General features: G+C 31.4%; 1 protein-coding gene across 1 annotated transcript in view; it reads left to right on the top strand.

Moving 5' to 3' along the window:
- The first annotated feature begins 1,325 nt into the window (after window positions 1-1,325).
- Window positions 1,326-20,007, top strand: part of LOC114326086 (sodium channel protein Nach-like) — a 30,268-nt gene continuing 11,586 nt past the window's right edge. The window contains exons 1-6 of the mRNA XM_028274308.2: window positions 1,326-1,548; window positions 8,283-8,495; window positions 15,087-15,228; window positions 17,066-17,211; window positions 17,893-17,989; window positions 18,162-18,338. Coding sequence (XP_028130109.2) covers window positions 1,412-1,548; window positions 8,283-8,495; window positions 15,087-15,228; window positions 17,066-17,211; window positions 17,893-17,989; window positions 18,162-18,338 — 912 coding nt within the window. The 5' untranslated portion in view covers window positions 1,326-1,411. The remainder of the gene's footprint in view (window positions 1,549-8,282; window positions 8,496-15,086; window positions 15,229-17,065; window positions 17,212-17,892; window positions 17,990-18,161; window positions 18,339-20,007) is intronic.

Genomic DNA, 20,007 nt, shown 5'->3' with positions numbered 1-20,007 from the left:
CACAAATAAACAATGAAGTTTTAAATTTTTTGCCGATTCCGACTAGTTTTTATGTTTGTATATCATATGTTTTATATACATATTTTAATAAACATGACGATACATTTTAATGTTTGAAAAGTGTAAGACTAAAAAGTAAAAAATAAAAAAATATGAAAAAAAAGTTTTTAGGAAACGCTTTTCTTTAGTTCCGGGTGACTAAAATTATAAATATTAAAAAATCAACTAAAAAGCAAAAAATAAAAAAAATTGAAAAAATCCAACACATTCGTTAAAGAAAAGCGTGGGGCGAAAACCGTTTATTCGATGAAGACGCCCCACGCTTTTCTTTGACGAATGTGTTGGATTTTTTCAATTTTTTTTATTTTTTGCTTTTTAGTTGATTTTTTAATATTTATAATTTTAGTCACCCGGAACTGAAGAAAAGCGTTTCCTAAAAACTTTTTTTCATATTTTTTTATCTTCTAAAAATGTTATTTTATGCGATTTTACAGTGATTTGGTATTTATTTATACAAATTTGCATTTTCTATCGTAAAGTATCAATGGAAAACATAATATTTTAATAGAAGGGACTCAAAAATGTCATTATATGGCATTATAATAAGTTACTTTGATTCAAAACAAGTTTTTGATCAAATATAGTGTAGAAAACGTTAAAATACCGTTTTTTACATTTTTCTCCATTCCCAAAATACATCATAATCGATTTGGCTGAAAATTTGCCCACAGATAGACAAAACATAGGAGTTTAAGTGGTTAGAAGGATTTGAATTATATTACAATACCAAAAAAGTGACATGCAGTAATATCAGACTCAAAAGTATATTAGTCCAGTCGGGATAGCATTTGAAAATCATTTAACACGTATTTTTCAGTTTTTCGATACGATGTCTATTTCGTGAAATATTTGACCGTTCCCCTACTTTTGGGACACCCTATATATTTCACCCATTATTTGTGCGAAACTAATAAAAGTTTATCACGAAAACGATTAAACCACACTGATCCAGTGTGTATTTAACTAGATATATAACAACATCCTATATAAATAGTTATTGGTAAAATTTGCGTGTACAGATGGAAATTATTGTCAAATCTACTGATGAAATCATTTAACAATAGTCTATTGTCATTCTCTTCTTTACAAAAACAGAAATTACTAAATCAATAATACATTATCCTATTATTCTATTTGGAATTTATAAAAATATCTATCACATCAAGATATTAAATTCCTTTTATAATATCTGAAAATACCTTCTTTATGAACCTAGTCAAGTTAAAGCTTTACATATTATTTATAAAGAAAAAGAACGACAAAATTGAACGAATCTAAAAAAATTACCACCAGTTTTGGTATTTCTAGTTTTACAATAATAAAAGCTATACAACCATTTCATAGAGTTAATATGGCTTACAGACGGAATAAAAATAATTCAAAAAAATGGAAAGAAAGCTTTAAAACTCAAGGAAAATTGTTTTTTGAGAATTCTACATTACATGGTGTCAAATATGTTGCAGAAAGTGGTCGAAGTTTTATGGAAAGGTAATCATTGTTACAATATTTAGTAACATTAATACATCATCATCATCAATCTTCCATCAACATCATCATCAATCAGCCAATCCATGATTCAATGATTCGTCTTGTCCATCGTCCATCTTGTCTTGCCCAGTTTCACTTAAGCTTCTTATTCATTCGATGACGTCTTGAACTATTTACCTGATTTGTTGGTTTCTTATGTGGTCACGACGGCTCACATCCAACATTGCACGTTCTATGGCCCGTTGTGTAACTCAGAGTTTATTTGCGGATTTTTGAGTCAGTATTAAAGTATTTGCTCCATAAGTTAGTTCGGGCAAAACACATTGGTTATAAACATTTCACTTGAGACACAAGCATCAGTGAACAGTTCGCTTACTGATTTTAGTAGGATTTCTCCTCCTTCTTTTATTGCCTTAATAACGAATCCATCATCACCGGGCGAGCCATGGTTATTTATTGTTTTCACCTAATTTTGAAAAAATTTGAAAGCTTTGAATTATCCACGTTCGTCTGTCCGTCTGTCTGTCTGTCTGTCTGTAATCACAACTCCTCCGTCAATATACCAGCTAGAATGACAAATGAGGTGTCAAATGAAAGCTTATAATCCAAGGATGGTACTAAAGGTGAGATATTTGACCTAGGCTGTCTGTCCATCGGTCCGTCCGACCACGAATATAACTCATCCGTCAATATACCAGGTAGAATGACAAATGAGGTGTCAAATGAAAACTTATAATGCAAGGATGGTACTAAATGTGAGAAATTTGACCTAGGCTGTCTGTCCGTCCGACTGCGAATATAACTCCTCCGTCATTTTACCAGGTAGAATCACAAATGTGGTGTCGAATGAAAGCTTATTATAATTCACGGATGGTACTAAATGTGCGATATTTGACCTAGGACTTCCGGTTTTAGAAATGCGACCAGAAGTACTGTTTTAAAGTCACTGGAATAGTACACGTGATATATTATTCGACGCTACTTCGCAAGAAGAGAACAAATATATATACTTCCGGTTTCATGACTCTCTGTTCATCTGTCTTTCCGTCCGCGAATACAACTCCTCCATTATTAATACAGATAGAATGACAAATGAGGTGTCGAATGAAAGCTTATAACCCAAAGATGGTATTAAAGTTGAAAAATTTGACATCGGACTTCCGGTTTTAGAGTTGCAACTATGGAGACCTGTAAGAAGGAGTGGAAACGCAATGCATCGTTTATGGGCTAACTTTTCAACCTCTAATTCAACTTTCAGCAATCGCCGCTAGAGGCGCAAGTGTTCGAATAGGTGCTACAAATACATTAGCTCTTATGGACTTATTTAAAATTTAACTCATTTTATTTTTGTTTTTAGCGTAATTAGACATTAATTTATTGGTGGATTGTAGCTGAATATGTTTTATGCCAAAAATAAATTATTTTAACCTTATAACATATCGACGTGTGGTAAAAAGTGTATTCATTGTAGATGGAGATGTGACATCAAATTTAAATTTGTCATTACTTTAATATGTAGGACAGCTTATTTTGAAGCGGAAATATTTTGTCACATTATCTAACTGCCACATTTATATACCAATGGTATTTCAACTGCAAATTAATTTTTTAATATCTGTAACTGATATCAAAAAGTTTGTTAGTTGAAAAAATTGACTTAACTGTACGTAATTGTTTTTAAAAAGTTTAAAAAGTTATTTAAATAATTTGAAGTTTATTGATCAATTTTTTTTAATTATTCTTTTTATCAAAATTTAAACTGCTTTTTCTTTTGAATACTATCATTTATCTATATTCTGAAAGCTTACCTATCAGATGTTTAAATTTAGTTAATAAAAATATATGTCTATAAACTACGCAGACGATAGTCTGACTTTTATAAAATTAATGTTAATTTTTGTGAAATATTTTGTCTGAAAAAATGCATTGTTTCGACAGAAAAACTTTCCAATATCCTCCTACTATTATCCCTATAATTTTCAGGTTAAAATAAAAACCAATAATAGGCACAAATTTTATTTACACCGAAGGAAATAACATACAAACGAATAGGTATAATCCATGAACGTTATAAATAACATAAAGACAAATATTTATAAAAAGTCTTTATTAACTTCATTAAGTTCCCTTTTGAATTTTTTATCGGAACGATAACTCGATATAAATCCCGGTACGAAGCAAGTTCTTTTAGTGTAAGCTTTCTTGGCACTCATATTTAAATAATATTAACCACCAAAACCAATAATCTTATATTAACTACGAATAATTAATTATTTTCGAAATTTTCACATTCACTCCAATGCAAAAGTAGCATCTATCTCTACGCCACCGCCGCCCTAGCGAGAAACCAAGCAAACAGGCAAAATCGTGTACAAAAATTTCAAGGTCGTCCTATCTCGATTCCTCTCCTCTGTGTAGGTCTCCATAGTTGCAACCATATGAACTGTTCTAAAGGCACCGGAATAGTATAAGCAATATATCATTCGACGTGTCTTAGCAAGATGAGAAAAAAATTTTGGTTTTGGTTTTTATATCATTTCCGCTTAAAAGTTCTAACCAGAAGTGCCGTTATAGTCGCAGAAATAGTACATGCATCAATCGAAGCGTATTGAAAAGTTGAGTTTTAATCTTTATTTTCTGTTGTGAAGTCATTTCTGTTTAAACAATGATGACCCAAAGTTTAGTCAAAATGACTCAAGATTAGTAAAATCATATAAAGATCGACGCAAAGTTACACGAAGCGTTCAAATATCGACTTCCGGTTCTACTTTCGATTACTTTGGGTGAAAACCTAGGACTTACGAATAGGCTATTGACTATGTACTATATTAGAAAGGAACTACAACGTTAACGGGGTTTTATTATTTCATATGGTCAATGAATCTCTATATATGAAAAAACCGCGGAGTGCTACCATTTAAAGAGGTGCGTTTTTGAGAAATGGGTGAATTAGTCCCTGGGCACAGGTTACATTAGGGTGAGTTCTATGCACTTTTGGTACAAACACGTCTACATAAAAATTGTTTCTGGCTAAATTTCCTATCTAAATATAACTTTTAAAAATCAAAGATACCTTTTTTTACAAAAATATATTCAAAAGAAAAAGCACAAAGAAACCCAAAAAAAAGAAATTTTGTTCTTTGTCCCATAACTTTTGTCCACGGGGATATAGGTATAGACATTGCTTCACAGAAAAAAAAACATATTTTGTCAATATTTTGTCTTTAAAATGATGTTTGATAGAGGTCATTAGGAGTTATAGTTTTCGAAATATGATTTTTCAAATTCGCCACTCACAGCAATTTTGGGCAATTATCCTTGTTATTTTGAAAATATTGTTCTGTAACTTTTTTCTACGTAACTTTAGGTATATGCAATGGTACATGTTATAGGAATAGAAATCAATTACCTTTAAAATGTTCTACTGTATAATGTTGTACGACTTCTTTTAAATAGGTTATCTTTTTCAAGACTTTATAATTTTAACGAATTTTTATATTTTTTACGATTATTTTTTAAATTTCCCATTATAACTTTTTTTTCTACATTTATGTATATACTATATAATAAAAAAGAAAGCTTATTCTATTTACTTTAAAATGGTGTATTATAAAAAATTCTAGGATTATTTTTGAATAAGATATGCTTTTTCAAAATGTAATAAGTACTTGCAACGATTTTTTATTTTAGGATTGTTTTTTAAATTCCTCATTATAACTTTTTTATGTGATTGTGTGTTATGATTGAATCTTATTTTTTATAGGTAATACTTTGAATCCACTTGACTCGGCCGGGCAAACTTCAAAATATGGATTAATTCCAATATTTACTGTCAAAGCTCTTGCACCACAAGCTTTGCTTGAAAAAATAGCATGTAAATGTACCAAAGAATGTACAAAAAACTGCGGTTGTAGGAAGATAGGAATTAGTTGTTCAATATTCTGCAAAGGGTGCATGTACATGGGTACTAATTGTGGGAACTCTAAGATAACTGAAGTGTCAGAGGAAGATATTGAAGCTAATGCTAACGAAGAGATGGACTTTGATTTTGAAATTTTTTTAAATGTCAACGTTTAAATAATGTTAACTAAAGTGATGTTTTATAAGACTAATGTTCATGTAATTTTTGTAAAAGAAATAATTTTAAATAATACATGTAAAAAAATATTAAAGAATCACTCGGTTTCCATTACGTATTTAAATATAGATGATACACCATTTTAAAGAACAGAAAGTAAGCCCTCTTTATTGAGCAATATATAGCTCCCAAAATTGCTGTGAGTGGCGAACTTTGAAAAATCATATTTCGAAAACTATAAATCCTAATTACCTCTACTAAACAACATTTTTAAGAAGAAATGTGTAGGTTTTTTTCTCTAAAACAATATCTATACATATATCCTCGTGGACAAAAGTTATGGGATAAAAAACAAAATTTCTTTATTTTGGGTTTCTTTGTGCTTTTTCTTTTGAATATATTTTTGTAAAAAAAATATCATTAACTTTAAAAAGTGATATTTAGATAGGAAATTTAACCAGGAATAATTTTTATGTAGATATGTTTGTACCAAAAGTGCATAGAACTCATCCTAATGTAACCTGTGCCCAGGGACTAATTCACCCATTTCTTAAAAACGCACCCCTTTAAATGGTAGCACTCCGCGGTTTTTTCATATATAGATATCCATTGACCATATGAAATAATAAAACCCCGTTAACGTTGTAGTTCCTTTTAGCTATCTTATTTTGAATATAATCAATAGCCTAGAAGTCCAATTACTTGTTTCCTTTAAAGTTGTTTTTACTTCTGATTCTGTAATGGATAAAGTCCCTTAAATTTATGAGATTAATTGATGGATTCGACCGTTACTTGATGGAAATTAATTTTATCTAACAAAAAAACACTGAAAACGTTTACTTTCTATACTTCCACAAAATTTATTACAACTATGTGACTACAGCTGTTTCGGCAGAGTGCCTTTCTCAAGTGATTTAGTTTACAATGGTTTGCCTATTTAAAGTCTTTAACTGAAGAGGTTGAGGAGTGGGGAGCTGTTTGTCTCGAGTTGGTCATTCAGAATTATATCTGTATTTTTCAATTTATTAATTTCCATAGATTCTAATAAAGATAGCTTAAGGCCTTTATTTTGAATATGCAGAATTTGAAACTGTTCATTAAAAGAATGATTATGATCTAGAAGGTGAAGTAGGTATGTAGAAGTGTCAGTTTTTCTATTGTTGAAAGCCCTTTTGTGTTCTGCTATCCGTTTGTCAAAAGTTCTGCCAGTTTGACCCATGTAAGTTTTCGGACAGTCACCACAAGTTAGTTTGTAAACACCACTCTGTAGTTGTTTTCTCTTTCGGCTCTTATTGTTCTTAATATATTTGCTTAAGTTGTTGTTAGTTCTGAAAGCTGGTGTTATTCCTTTCTTTTTTATGTATCTGGCTGTTTTTGTTGTTATATTGCCAGTATATGTGATAGAGCAGAAGGTACTGGGTTATTTCTGTGGTGGTGGATAGACTAATTTCAGGGCTTTATTATGGAGCTTTTTGTTTAAAATTTTGTTAATTGTTTTTTCGTAAACAATGGCTATAACGGAAAAACAATTAATAAAATTTTAAACCAAAAACTCCATAAGAAAACCCTGAAATTAGTCTATCCACCAACACAGAAAGAACCCAGTACTTTCTGCTCTATCACATATACTGGCAAGATAACAACAAAAATAGCCAGATACACAAAAAAGAAAGGAATAACACCAGCTTTCAGAACTAACAACAACTTAAGCAAATATATTAAGAACAATAAGAGCTGAAAGAGAAAACAACTACAGAGTGGTGTTTACAAACTAACTTGTGGTGACTGTCCGAAAACTTACATCGGTCAAACTGGCAGAACTTTTGACAAACGGATAGCAGAACACAAAAGGGCTTTCAACAATAGAAAAACAGACACTTCTACATACGCACTTCACCTTCTAGATCATAATCATTCTTTTAATGAACAGTTTCAAACTCTGCATATTCAAAATAAAGGCCTTAAGTTGTCTTTATTAGAATCTATGGAAATTGATAAATTGAAAAATACAGATATAATTCTGAATGACCAACTCGAGACAAACAGCTCCCCACTCCTCAACCTCTTCAGTTAAAGACTTTAAATAGGCAAACCATTGTAAACTAAATCACTTGAGAAAGGCACTCTGCCGAAACAGCTGTAGTCACATAGTTGTAATAAATTTTGTGGAAGTATAGAAAACAAAACGTTTTCAGTGTTTTATTGTTAGAAATTATGAGATTCCTTACTCCTGTCGGAAAATTGTCTTTGATCTTTAGCTTGTGGAGAGGTCTTTAGAAAAGTATCTAGTTATTTTGAGTGCCCTGTTTATCTATTGTTCCCTTTCCGTCTTTTTCTCTCGGCTTGAGTATTTCTTTTTTATTTTGAGTGAGTTTTCTTTTTATTATCTTTAAACCTTTGTTCTCTTCTACTGTTTGAGTAATTACATTAGTATTATATCTTCTTAGACCTTTCCTAATTTCTGTTAATATTCTTTTATTTAGTTTTCTATATTTTTCTTCGTTTTCCTTTTCATTACCGTTTAGGTTTCCATTAGAGCTTTTGTATCTTGTTAATATTTTCGCTTCTGATGTCATTTTTCTTTCAAAATTTGAGTTGTGCCAAAAAATATTAATTTTTTCATTCTAAAAATATGTTTATAACAATTCTCGTCTAGATTCATGTGGTTTACCTGGATCACCATTGGCATAGTGACAACAACAGTGATTATTGTAAATCTCTGGGAAAAATTTCAAACCAATCCAACGATCACTGGATTGGATACGGACTTTCACAATTGGGATGTAGCTTTTCCCGCTATAACGATCTGTCAACACATCCCAACCAGTGAAGAGAAGATTAGGGAGTTTATTGAAGTTCATCAGCATAAGTAAGTTGATAAAATGAAGAATATAATAAATGAAATATTTGCTATAGTCTATTTTGACGTTTATGAAGAGATAATCATATTAAGCTTCTTAAACAAGGTCGATTGTATATGCCTTTTCTTCTTTAACTAGGTATACATCTACTTTTTGTGCAAGTTACTAGGTATTTTTCCGTTATTTCCTCATTGATTTCTACTCACTAGCTTTTAGTTGTCATCCTGGTCTGCTTTTACTTTGAGATTCTCATTCTAAAACTAATCTGAACATTTTACACCCATACCTCGCTTTATGGCCTAGATACGTTCCACGAAACATAGCCGTAAATCGAAATGCCGTATAACGAATCAATGATTCTAATACAAATTCATAAAAATTTAATGGGAGCGGTTCCAAATTTGTTAATTTTATTTATTTATTTATTTACTTATTTATTTATTTATTTACGGGCGAACCCATTTTACAAAATAAGTACAATTCTAAAACAAGTACGATAATTTAAAAAAATACAATTAACATGTTAAAGGTTTAAAACAAAATAAAACATGTATAAGCTAAAAATTACAAGACAATTAACCCTCCGTTAGTCGCTATCGGTGTCACACACCGACGACAGAATTATTCATTCGGGATTTACAAAATAACTGGTTTTTTCTATCGCCACTTTATGTACCTCTTCCTATCAACTAACCTCGTGTTAGTATACATTCTAACATACTTGGGTATAGTTGTGCGAGTTTTATAGCTATTTTCGGTGCAAGACTCCATAGCGACTAACGGTGTGGTTATTACTTTATTGGCATAAATTGCAGTTCAGGTAAAGATTTAGCATCTTATTATTGCATTTTATCGGTAGTTATTGGTCAAATCTTATTTATAGATGTCCTTTGAAGCCGAACAAAAACTTTTGTTGGAATTATGGGAAATTGTTCCTAGCAAATATTTTTATATTACAAATAACAATATGTACTATATTGTTATATTAGGGTTTTCATTTTATGTCTGTTGTTTTTCAATAAAATATGTTCAAAAATATTTTTCAATCATTCCTATACACAATATAAAATATTTGTATGAATTTTATATCAATAACTATTTTTTTTTTAAATTGTCGGTCTCTGACACCGTAGCGACTCTTGATGCTCCGTTAATCCTAGCGACTAACGGATGGTTAAGCATGAAAGTACACAGACAAATAATATAAATAATAAACATAAAAAGTAGGTACCTACATCCGATAATATTAATTTTATGACATGGTTTGTCGTTAAAAATGCATTTTATCTGTTTTTTTTTTAATTAAAAATACATATAAAAAAAGCACATGCACTGGTATATAAAATAATATTAGATTCCAAAAACCAAAAATGATCTACAAACTCCAAGCTTTCTTGTTGGATCTCTATATAACTGGTAAATGATTTTTATTTAGTCCTGTAATAGGGCTTTTCATCGATTGTCATTTCTTTCGAGCTTCTGATATATGTTGTATAATCTTAGTATAATATATGTATGACATATGACAGAAGCTCAAAGCAAATGACTGTGAATGAAAAGCCCTATAGGCCTTAAATTTTCGGACAAATATATTAGAAGTGGTTTTAGTGTAAAATCACAAGTGGCATTTGCACCAAGTAGCAAAGTTAATCGTTCTTTAGACCATTTATAACCAGGTGCAGATTTTTAGGTTTTTGAAATGTACGTGCAATCAGGCATTTGCTTCCAATAAATTCCTGTTTCGTCTACGTTAAACACTTGGTCAGGTTTATAACCACGTTTAATAATAATTCTCTTTAAAATGTTGATATGTTCCTTAGATGCGTCCTCATCTCATTTTATTTTTAAATTATGCATAACCAGTGAAAATAGAAACGAGTGTGCATCAAGATTGCGTTTGCTCGAGAATGACAACATAAGGCAGTTATAGCGAAATATTTTAGGCCGTAAATCGAAAGCGTACCGTAATTGAACAGGGCCGTTATAGCGAAATTCCGTATACAGAGCGGCCTTATAGCGAAGTATGGGTGTATTTTCTTTCATTCATCTTACCTGGATATACTGAATGAGTGATTGCTATAATTATTCGGATCCTCTCATCTGTTTAATCCCTTTGATACTTTATCTTCTAGTATTCCTGCTGACTGTCTCCAGAAATTTATTTTTTATGGCTCTGCTTTTTAGTGTTTCTTTAAGGGCTACACCTCTGTTGACTCCCGTTTATCTGTGGGTTGAGTGGAGCTGTTGCGCAACTTTCACGCAATATATTGCCTTGTTCTTCTGCCGATTGGTGATTTACCTCTTGCTTTTTTGGTTACACGAGCCTCCCCGAGATTGATTCTTGGCTGATTACTATTATTGCGTTAGCTTTGTGAGATGAGATTGCCATGTTAAATTATTTTGCGCTCATGTTAAATGTTTCTGTGAACAAGTCTGCAGACTATGTTCATCTTGGGCTATCAATATTGCGTCGTCTGTGTAAGAGTATTTTTTGTTTTCCATTTTGTCTCCGTTTTATTTGTTGACACTTGATAGATTAAATTGAAGAGTATAGGGCTCAATGAGTCCCCCTGTTTAATTCCTTTGCCCTAGGTAATGGGCCTATAGGATCTGTAAATTGTCCATATATTCTGACTTCCATTTTGTTTAAAGCTTTAATATTTATTATCCGCCAAATATTAAAAAAAAGTTATAGAGTTCAACAAGTCGTGAGTTTTATATGCTTAAATAAAGTCTTCAATAGAGTTAAGCCTTTCATGTAGTTGAAAAACTGAACACCAAGAACTACACGTATACGTAGGAATCGGAAACTAACTGCCAGATCTAGCTAAACTAGAAAACGTTGAATATTGTGCGACTCATTCTGATTATCATTGGGATTCTATTTAGTTTCATTATTAACTAATCACAAAAAATCATAAAAAGTGGTAATTTCACACTCGTGTGAAATGCGATGAATCACATACATAACAAAATTAACATTGACGAATAAAAAACAGTGCAATTAAGTTTAAAAATCTATTGGCCAGGTAAGAGCCGCCCCCTGGTAATTGATTCACTTATAATAAATTAAGTAGGTGGATCGTTTAATGAACTTTAGGTAGGTACACGGTTCTATTTTTGTAAGACTCTTTTTAACATTATCTAGAAATCAAGGTCCAGAGTTTCCAACAATCTTTATAATCTTATGAATTATTGTACGAATTGGAATCGATCGAGTGGGATATTGTATACTAAATAAAGTAGTGATAGTAGAGAGGCAAGCAGTGGCGGCTCGTGATTTTTACAATAGGGGAGGCTATACATAACTGTAAAATATGTAGACAAAGTACTAGCAAAAAAAATGCGACAATAAAATGTAATTTAAGGCCCCATTTTTTTTGACCATTCTTGTTTACATTTCATAATATCATCATAATTCATAATTTTATAATATATCATTTTAAAAATAGTTAGTCTAATTGTAAAATAGTCCAGAGAAATAAGAGTGTTCTCGTGACACATCCCCCTCCAGGCCGAAACCAAATTTTTTGAGTAGTATGGACATGTATATTAATAACCTTTATGTTTCCTGTAGCCGATTTTGATGATATACGTAGTTATAAACAAATGTAGAAAAAAAAACGGTAAATTTTCGCTTTTTTCGTCTATAACCAAGTTAAGCATTAGTTAACCAAGTATTAGCTAAGCATTATAAGCATTAATTAAGCATAAGTTAACCAAAAAAGTTAAGCATTTTAAACAAATTTGCGAGTAAAAAACTCATAAATCGTCTAAAAAATTTCAATTTGGCGTTCGCTGAATGTGTCTATCCTTATTGGTTGCTTAGAAAATTGCAAAATAAATAATAAATTTTGAGTTTTTATAAATATTCATAACTTATGTAAAAATTAACTTAGAACCTTCTTATTACACGAATTGCTGAGACTTCTGGTGCTTAAATTATATTTTAAATTTCAAAGCAATTGGTCAAATAGTTTAAAAGTTATTTAATTTGTTTATCCCAAATTAATTTTTTTTGCAACATTATAAGTCAGAAAATTATGAGGTTACAGTAAGACTTTTGACAGTTTATGGAAGAAAAACATTTATAATATAGACTTAATTAAAAAAAAATGACAAAAGTAATTTTAAACAGTGTAAAATTATTTTGCAAAAACACGTCGATTTTTTGCTTACTTATAACTTATAAACAATTAGAATAACGTTTTAACCGTTACCCGTAGAAAAATTATTTTTTCATATTTGGAAAAACTAAATTTTTATACACATTTAGAAAGAAAAGAATTGTCCTAGGACAATTAGGGACGAAGTGGACGCCCTTTTTATTAATTCACATGTTTTGCAAAATAATTTTGCAGTATTTAGAATTTTTTTGTCATTTTTTTTATTAAATTAATAGTATAAATCTTCTTCTTTCATAAACTATCCAAACTTACTTATAGCGTTGCAGAAAAAATTAATTTGGGATAAACAAATTAAATACCTCTTAAACTATTTGACCAATTGCTTTGAAATTTAGGGTATAATTTAAGCACCAAAAGTCTCAGAATTCCGTATAATAAGAACGTTGTAAGTTAATTTTTACATAAGTTATGAATATTTATAAAAATTCACAATTTATGATTTATTTTGTAATTTTCTAAGCTAACAATAAGGATAGACATATTCAGTGAACGCCACATTGAAGTTTTTTATACAATTTATGAATTTCTCACTCTCAAATTTGTTTAAAATACTTAACTTTTTGGTTATAGACGAAAAAAGCGAAAATTTACCGTCTTTTGATCTTCATTTGTATATCATCTATGTAACTCATAACTATGTATATCATCAAAATCGGCTGCAGGAAATATATAGGTTATTAATATAGATGTCCATACTACTAAAAAAATTTGGTTTTGGCATGGAGGGGGTTGTGTTACCCACAGGATATTTTTTTTCCTTATTTCTCTGAACTAAAAGTGCAATACCAAAGTTTGTGTCATTTATTTGTTAACAATTCCATCTTTGTAAGTAAATATGCATATGAAAATAAATACAGATTTCAAGTTTTGCAGTCCATACAGGTTGAAGGTTCACATTTTTTAAGATATACTCAAATGAATTTTTTTAATTCTAAACGCGGCCTACTGCGAATCCAAAAACACGGTAAATTATCGATATTTTGCTTTGCGTTACAGATATTGGAAAAAGTTATTTCAACAAGTTGTTCCAAATATTATTCTAACCCCACATACCAAATTTCATAACAAAATTCGCACTTTTAGTTTTTTCATTATTTTTAGTCATGACCCTAAAATTCGTTGTCCCGAGATGCACGCAACGGAGGCGAGAAGCTAGCCAGCCTCCCTTGCTAAATCTCCGGGAAGCGTGCGATGGCACCGTGGATGGCACTCTTAGGCTACGGCTCCACGGGCTGGAAATTGACGCTAGCAGTAGCCGCAAAACGAACTTAAGGTTCCGCAGAACGGAATAGAAATAGCCGAACTGTACCGACTACGCACAAGTCCTGTAGTCGGTACAGTTCGGCTATTCCTATTCCGTTCTGCGGAACCTTAAGTTCGTTTTGCGGCTACTGCTAGCGTCAATTTCCAGCCCGTGGAGCCGTAGCCTTAGGAGACTGGATCTCCTTAAACGCTGCTGCGCTGCGCGGAGCTTTAGCAACTGAGGCTTTCTGGCTTCTCGCCTCAGTTCACGCATCTCGGGATAACCCAGGATCCTGCCTACAATAATAATGAAAATACTGAGACGCAATCATGCAATGCTCCGTGCGTATTGATTATTTTTGTGATAATGTGGAATTTACACTTTGTATAATAGTAATATTGCTTGTTGTTTTTCGCGATTTAAGATAAACAATTCTTCATCTCATTTATAAACATGTTAAATTATATAAATACAAGTTGTAAACTAGGAATAATTTGTTAATTTGGTTTGTAAAAATTAAAAAGAAGAAAATATATATAAAAAAGAACATATAATAAAATAATAATATCAAAAAAAATAAATAAAAAAATAGAAACAAAAAAAAGAAACGAAAAATAAAAAAACAAGTAAAAAAATAACAAAAAAATAGAAGTAAAAAAAGTGATTACCACAAATTAAAATATATAATAAAAAAATATATAATATAATAATATGTTGTATCAAAAACATAATATTGTAGTACTTCCGTTATGAAATAAGAAATTTATGATATGAATCTGCAATCAGTCACAAGCAAGTCTGGCTAAAAAAAAGATAAACAAAACAGTGTAGCGTGTGTAAAAAAATTATGGGGAAGCTAAGCCTCCCTTGCCTCCTCTGACGAGCCGGCACTGGAGGCAAGTATGCTAAATGTGCAATTTCTTGAGCGTTATGGGGACTTATTGGGTTATGAAGCCTATTACAAAAATCCAAGGTAGCTGAAGACCTAATGGTTCCAAAGCAGCATGCGTGCCAACCTACGTTTTAATTATTTGTCTTAATATTTAGGCTTTTTTATACGAAAGGACGATGAAATAGACAATGAATGTCTGTATTGGACGGAAAAGTGTTCATTTTAATGACTTAGTTTTAAAGTAATTATGTATATTCAAAACTATTTTGTTTCATAGAAACGAAACTGACATAGCCGATTTAGACTTTTATACGAAAGTTGCTCAACTTTCAATAAACACATGGAGCCAGTTCACACAATCTTACTCCCAACAGAGTTTTGTAGACGTGGAGACAGATATGAAAGAATTGGTATATAATGTAAGTATTTGTATATTATACCGTGTGTTTACTTTTAAATTAGATATAGAAGTATACCAAATACATGGCAACACTGCTTGCCCGCTTCCCACACCCGAGTCGCACCTATCTAAGGCTGATTTATGTTAGGACGGAACGTGCACGATACGTGCCGTAGAACAATAGAAAGCGCACGTCGCAGCACATCCCCGGAGTCGCCCCGTTCCGTTGTATGATAAACTAGCCAATGCTTTTCATATCAGACGATTTTTCAACGTGGTCCGTAAGACAACCGTGTAGTCCACGTCCCCGTTCTAACATAAATCAGCCTTTATTCAGTCATTCATTGATTTTAAAGTGGCATTGCAACCATAGGCTTAATTCGGGGGTGGCAACTGCCACCCCAAAGTTTTGTACCCTCCTATTTTGCCACCCCAAAGATTGACCCATAGAACTAAATTTTATAAATAAATTATGTATAAAAATTAAGTTTCAGGCTTTTTGCTGTGGTGGTAGAGTTATTTTTTATTCAAAAAATTAACTTAAAAAATGTGTTATTAACCCTCGGATGACCAAGGGGGGTAAATTTGGACCCCAATGCATGTTTTTATTTAATAAATTCAGAAATATTTTCAATTTTAAACTCATTATTTTTTTATTTGACTTTAATATTATTCTAGATGCCCTCTTATTTTTTAAAATAAAAAATTCCCTATATTTTACGAAAAAAAAATATTTTCTGAATTTGGGGTCAAAGACTAACTCCCTTGGCCTTCCATGTTCCAATTTTATATTAAGTGAATACCGTCTATTATGTGAAATTGTATGTAATAAACATTTCAATATTGAAAAAAAAATGTTTGCTAAACCTGTGGCGACGTAATTAGTGTATATTTGGAACAGGAAATTGAAAATAAGCTGCAGGAAAACAATTTGGATGTACTTAACCACCTGAGCCAATTGTTGTGAAGACATGAAGTAGTGGAGGAAAGCATTAAGTTTGTTTTAAAATACTACTCTTTGGATGAGAAGTTACTTTTATGTGGAATGAAAATTTTTCATAACATGAAAGAAATTAGACACAAAACAGTTGAAGAAAAATCGTCAGTATTTGTGGAAAAGGCTCTAAAAATGTCTCGCTTATGACATTTGTAATATTCAGGCTATTTTTCACGATACAACTAAACTCAGCTGCATGGGTGTGAAAGGACCTTTTCATGTCTGAGAAGATTAAAAACCTACACCAGAAACTCTAGCGGCCAGGAAAGAATGTCTGTATTGGGGCTTTTAGCCATTGAAAGGAAAATCCCAGTCGATATTGAAAGTGTCATTGATGTATTTAATATCCGGAAAAGGAGACTTCATTTAAGTTAGATTTGAATCCATCACCTCTAAAACACACATTGTTTCTCTTGTCTTACTAAAATACTATTGTAAATAAAAGACTATTAAAGGTTTGAATTATTGTATTGAATTTATAAGATTTAAACCTGTATCCAGTAGAATCCTAGGTTGATACACAAGATTGGGGCAGATATTGTAAAAAATCGAAAATGAGGATGTGTACAGCCGGTGTGTATAGGTATAATAAAATAGTGTATACATTGCGTTAAACTATTCTACTTTGCATCCAAAATTTTCAAAATCCCCCCCCCCCCCCCAAACGCCCCGGTAGGTTTTGCCATCCCAATGAAATTCGTGAAATGACGCCTATGATTGCAACTGATTATCATAAGCAATGTTGCCGATTTTAGCGCTTCTTTCAGTCGCTTATCTCTAATCGAAAACTAAACATATGGTATGAAATACTCTCAGGTATATATTTTTGATATTTTTGTGTATGCCTATTTTTTTATAGATTTCAAACAAATGCGATGACGTGTTTCAAACTTGTTATTGGAAATCCACTGCTTACAATTGCTGTGATATATTCGATTTCGTCTTCACAGAGCATGGATTTTGCTACACATTCAATTCTAAACATTACGATAAGCATTTCCAAAAGTAAGTTGCCCTAAATACTTATAAAAATAAAATTCCTAGGTACAAGTTGAGAGAAATATATGAAACCGCCAAGGTCAGATAGATCCGAAAACTTTAATTATGCGACGTTGTCAAATAAATCGGGTTTCAAAGGTTTTCCGGATTTTTCGGTTTATCTGGCAATGTTGCAAAACCACTAATTTCGAGCACAATACATTTAAATGAATGTTTACTCTATGTACCGACGCGTTTAATTATTGAAGTTCTCTCTCCTTGATTTAAGTGACCTTTGCGATTTCAGATATTTTTTTACAACTGTAGTACACAAAAGGATTTAAGATTTCCGATACTGGGCCTCCTGGTTGAAAGACAGGTATCCTAGCCACTAGACCATATTGGATGTTAGGTATGGAGATGAATACTTGGCATATGAGTTCTAGTGTAACAATATTAAAATAACTATGATTTTTGGAATAATAAAACTCAATGCATCCATGTAAAAGCTGTTGAATATTGCATTGTCATCCTGAGCTATTCTAAAAATTTCAGATGTCTAGCTAGCCGGGAGGTATGTTTAAAACCGATTACAAGATTTTTCTCGGACAAAGTGACAGATACAAAGAACAAGTGAAGTAAATAAAAACGTTTTAAAAATGACACGAATCTTCGTAATTTGATCTGATTTGACTATTTGTATTTTAGATCAGCTGACTATGAATTTAAAAAGAAATATATACAGGAAACAGATTTAAAATGGTCATTGACGTTTCAAGTTAAGTCAACTGCATCACATTTTTCTGTACGTATTTTTTTTTTTTTCAATAAAATAAGAATATTTTTCAATACAGACTGCTACTTCTGATAATTGTCTTCTTTTGTTTTGTCCTTTATTATTTGCTAGTTTTTGCTATACTCTTGTTTAAAAATAAAACATTGCAATATTTTCTACTTTGGAGATATTTGCCTTTTAGATATTTATAATAAACTCCAATGAAATCACAGGAATCGATTTTAAGCCACAGCATATATGGGATTTTAGAATAGACACCATATTATTTTCTGTTAAACAGACTTATACTACTGAGGACACTTCACAGCTTAACATAAAACAGAGACACTGTGCTTTTGAAAATGAGGTGAAAATACAGGTGAGAAAATATTTATTTGGTTTATTACTTATGTTTGTAGCACAATCTCCCGTTATCATTTATTATTGATACCAGTGATTTTACCTGTCGCCATGAGACGGGGATCTAAATAACATCATGTACCGGGTGTCCCAATAAGAATGGCTCTCGGCCATATCTCAGGAACCGTTTATAGTAGAGCTTTGAAATAAAAAAAATTATAACAAAAGTTGCCTCAGGAAATGCCTGGAAATTATTTTCATAATTGTGGGTCCACCGCTAGAGGGCGTAATTGAATATCAAAAATAAAAAAATCTAAATTTTACAAAATTTTCCTAATGAAGGGGCACTGAAAATTCGATTATTGTATTCTTCATCAAATTCTGCGCATATTTGATTTAACAAGTTTAACTCTACCTTTGCAAATAAGAGGTGGGGGTGAGTGGAAACCTTGTTATGAAAAAATGGCTGTAAGTCCGGTTCTGCTAAAACAAATTTTGAAAACTGGGTCTTGTTGAAGACAGATCTTTTTCTTCAATGTAAGCGTGATAATTTTGAACCATCCTAATAAGTAATAAGCCAGCTGGGAGGCGTTATTTAATTTTTTTCAGAAATCTAGTTTTCTTTGGAAAATATTAAATACAAGTATGCATTTTTAATCATACTTTATAAAATTAGATTAAATTAGCAATAGAATAGTGAAAACCGCATGTCGATACCTTTTGTCTATCTCAAGATATCTCGAGAAACGTGTAAATTTTATACATAACTGTTACTATCACCGGTAAACTAAGTTAATGAAAAGTAGTGTGCTGTGGAAAAAAACAAAATAACATTTTCCAGATGTCAACGTATAAAAATATAATTAATTAAAACAACAATATAAAAAGAAACAATACTATTAAAATTAAATATAACACAGAACAAAAAGAACTACTTAGTGACGACCTAAATATTCAAATTGTTGCCCATCATATACTACTCTAGAATACATTATCCAGAGAATACTAAACGCCATTCAAAGCATATCGAGAGCAGAAATTGAGACTGCTGTTCAATCTACTCTTGAAAGAGTAAATGTTTTGCAACGAAAATGATGGGCAAAAATTTGAACGTTTATGTCATCACTAAATAGTTGTTTTTATTTCTTTGTAATAGGGCTTTTCAACGCTTCTCATTTGTTTCGAGCCTCTGTCATATGCCGTATAATCCGTGTATAATATTAATACCTATACGAGATATGAACGAGGCTCGAAACAAATGAGAAGCGTTGAAAAGACCTAATATACGTTGACAGCTGGAAAATGTTTCTTTGTTGTTTCCATAGCACACTACTTTTAATGAATTATTTCGTTTACCGGTGACAGTAACAGTTATTTTTTTAAATTTACACGTTTTGTAAGATATCTCGAGATAGAAAAAAGGTATTAACATGCGGTTTTCGTTATTCTGTTGCTAATTTTGTCTAATTTTGTAATATGGTATTAAAAATGCATGTTTGTATTTAATATTTTCCAAGGAACACTAGATTTCTGAAAAAAATTAAATAACGCCTTCTAGCTGGCATATTACTCAGTAAGTTGGTTCGAAATCATAACTTTTACATTGATGAAAAATATCTGTCTTCAACAAGACCAAGTTTGCAAAATTTGATTAAGCAGAACCGGACTCACAGCCAGTTTTTCATAAC

This window comes from Diabrotica virgifera, chromosome 9, assembly GCF_917563875.1.
Source record: "Diabrotica virgifera virgifera chromosome 9, PGI_DIABVI_V3a".
Lineage (NCBI taxonomy): Eukaryota > Metazoa > Arthropoda > Insecta > Coleoptera > Chrysomelidae > Diabrotica > Diabrotica virgifera.
This window is presented reverse-complemented; position numbering and strand designations above follow the sequence as displayed.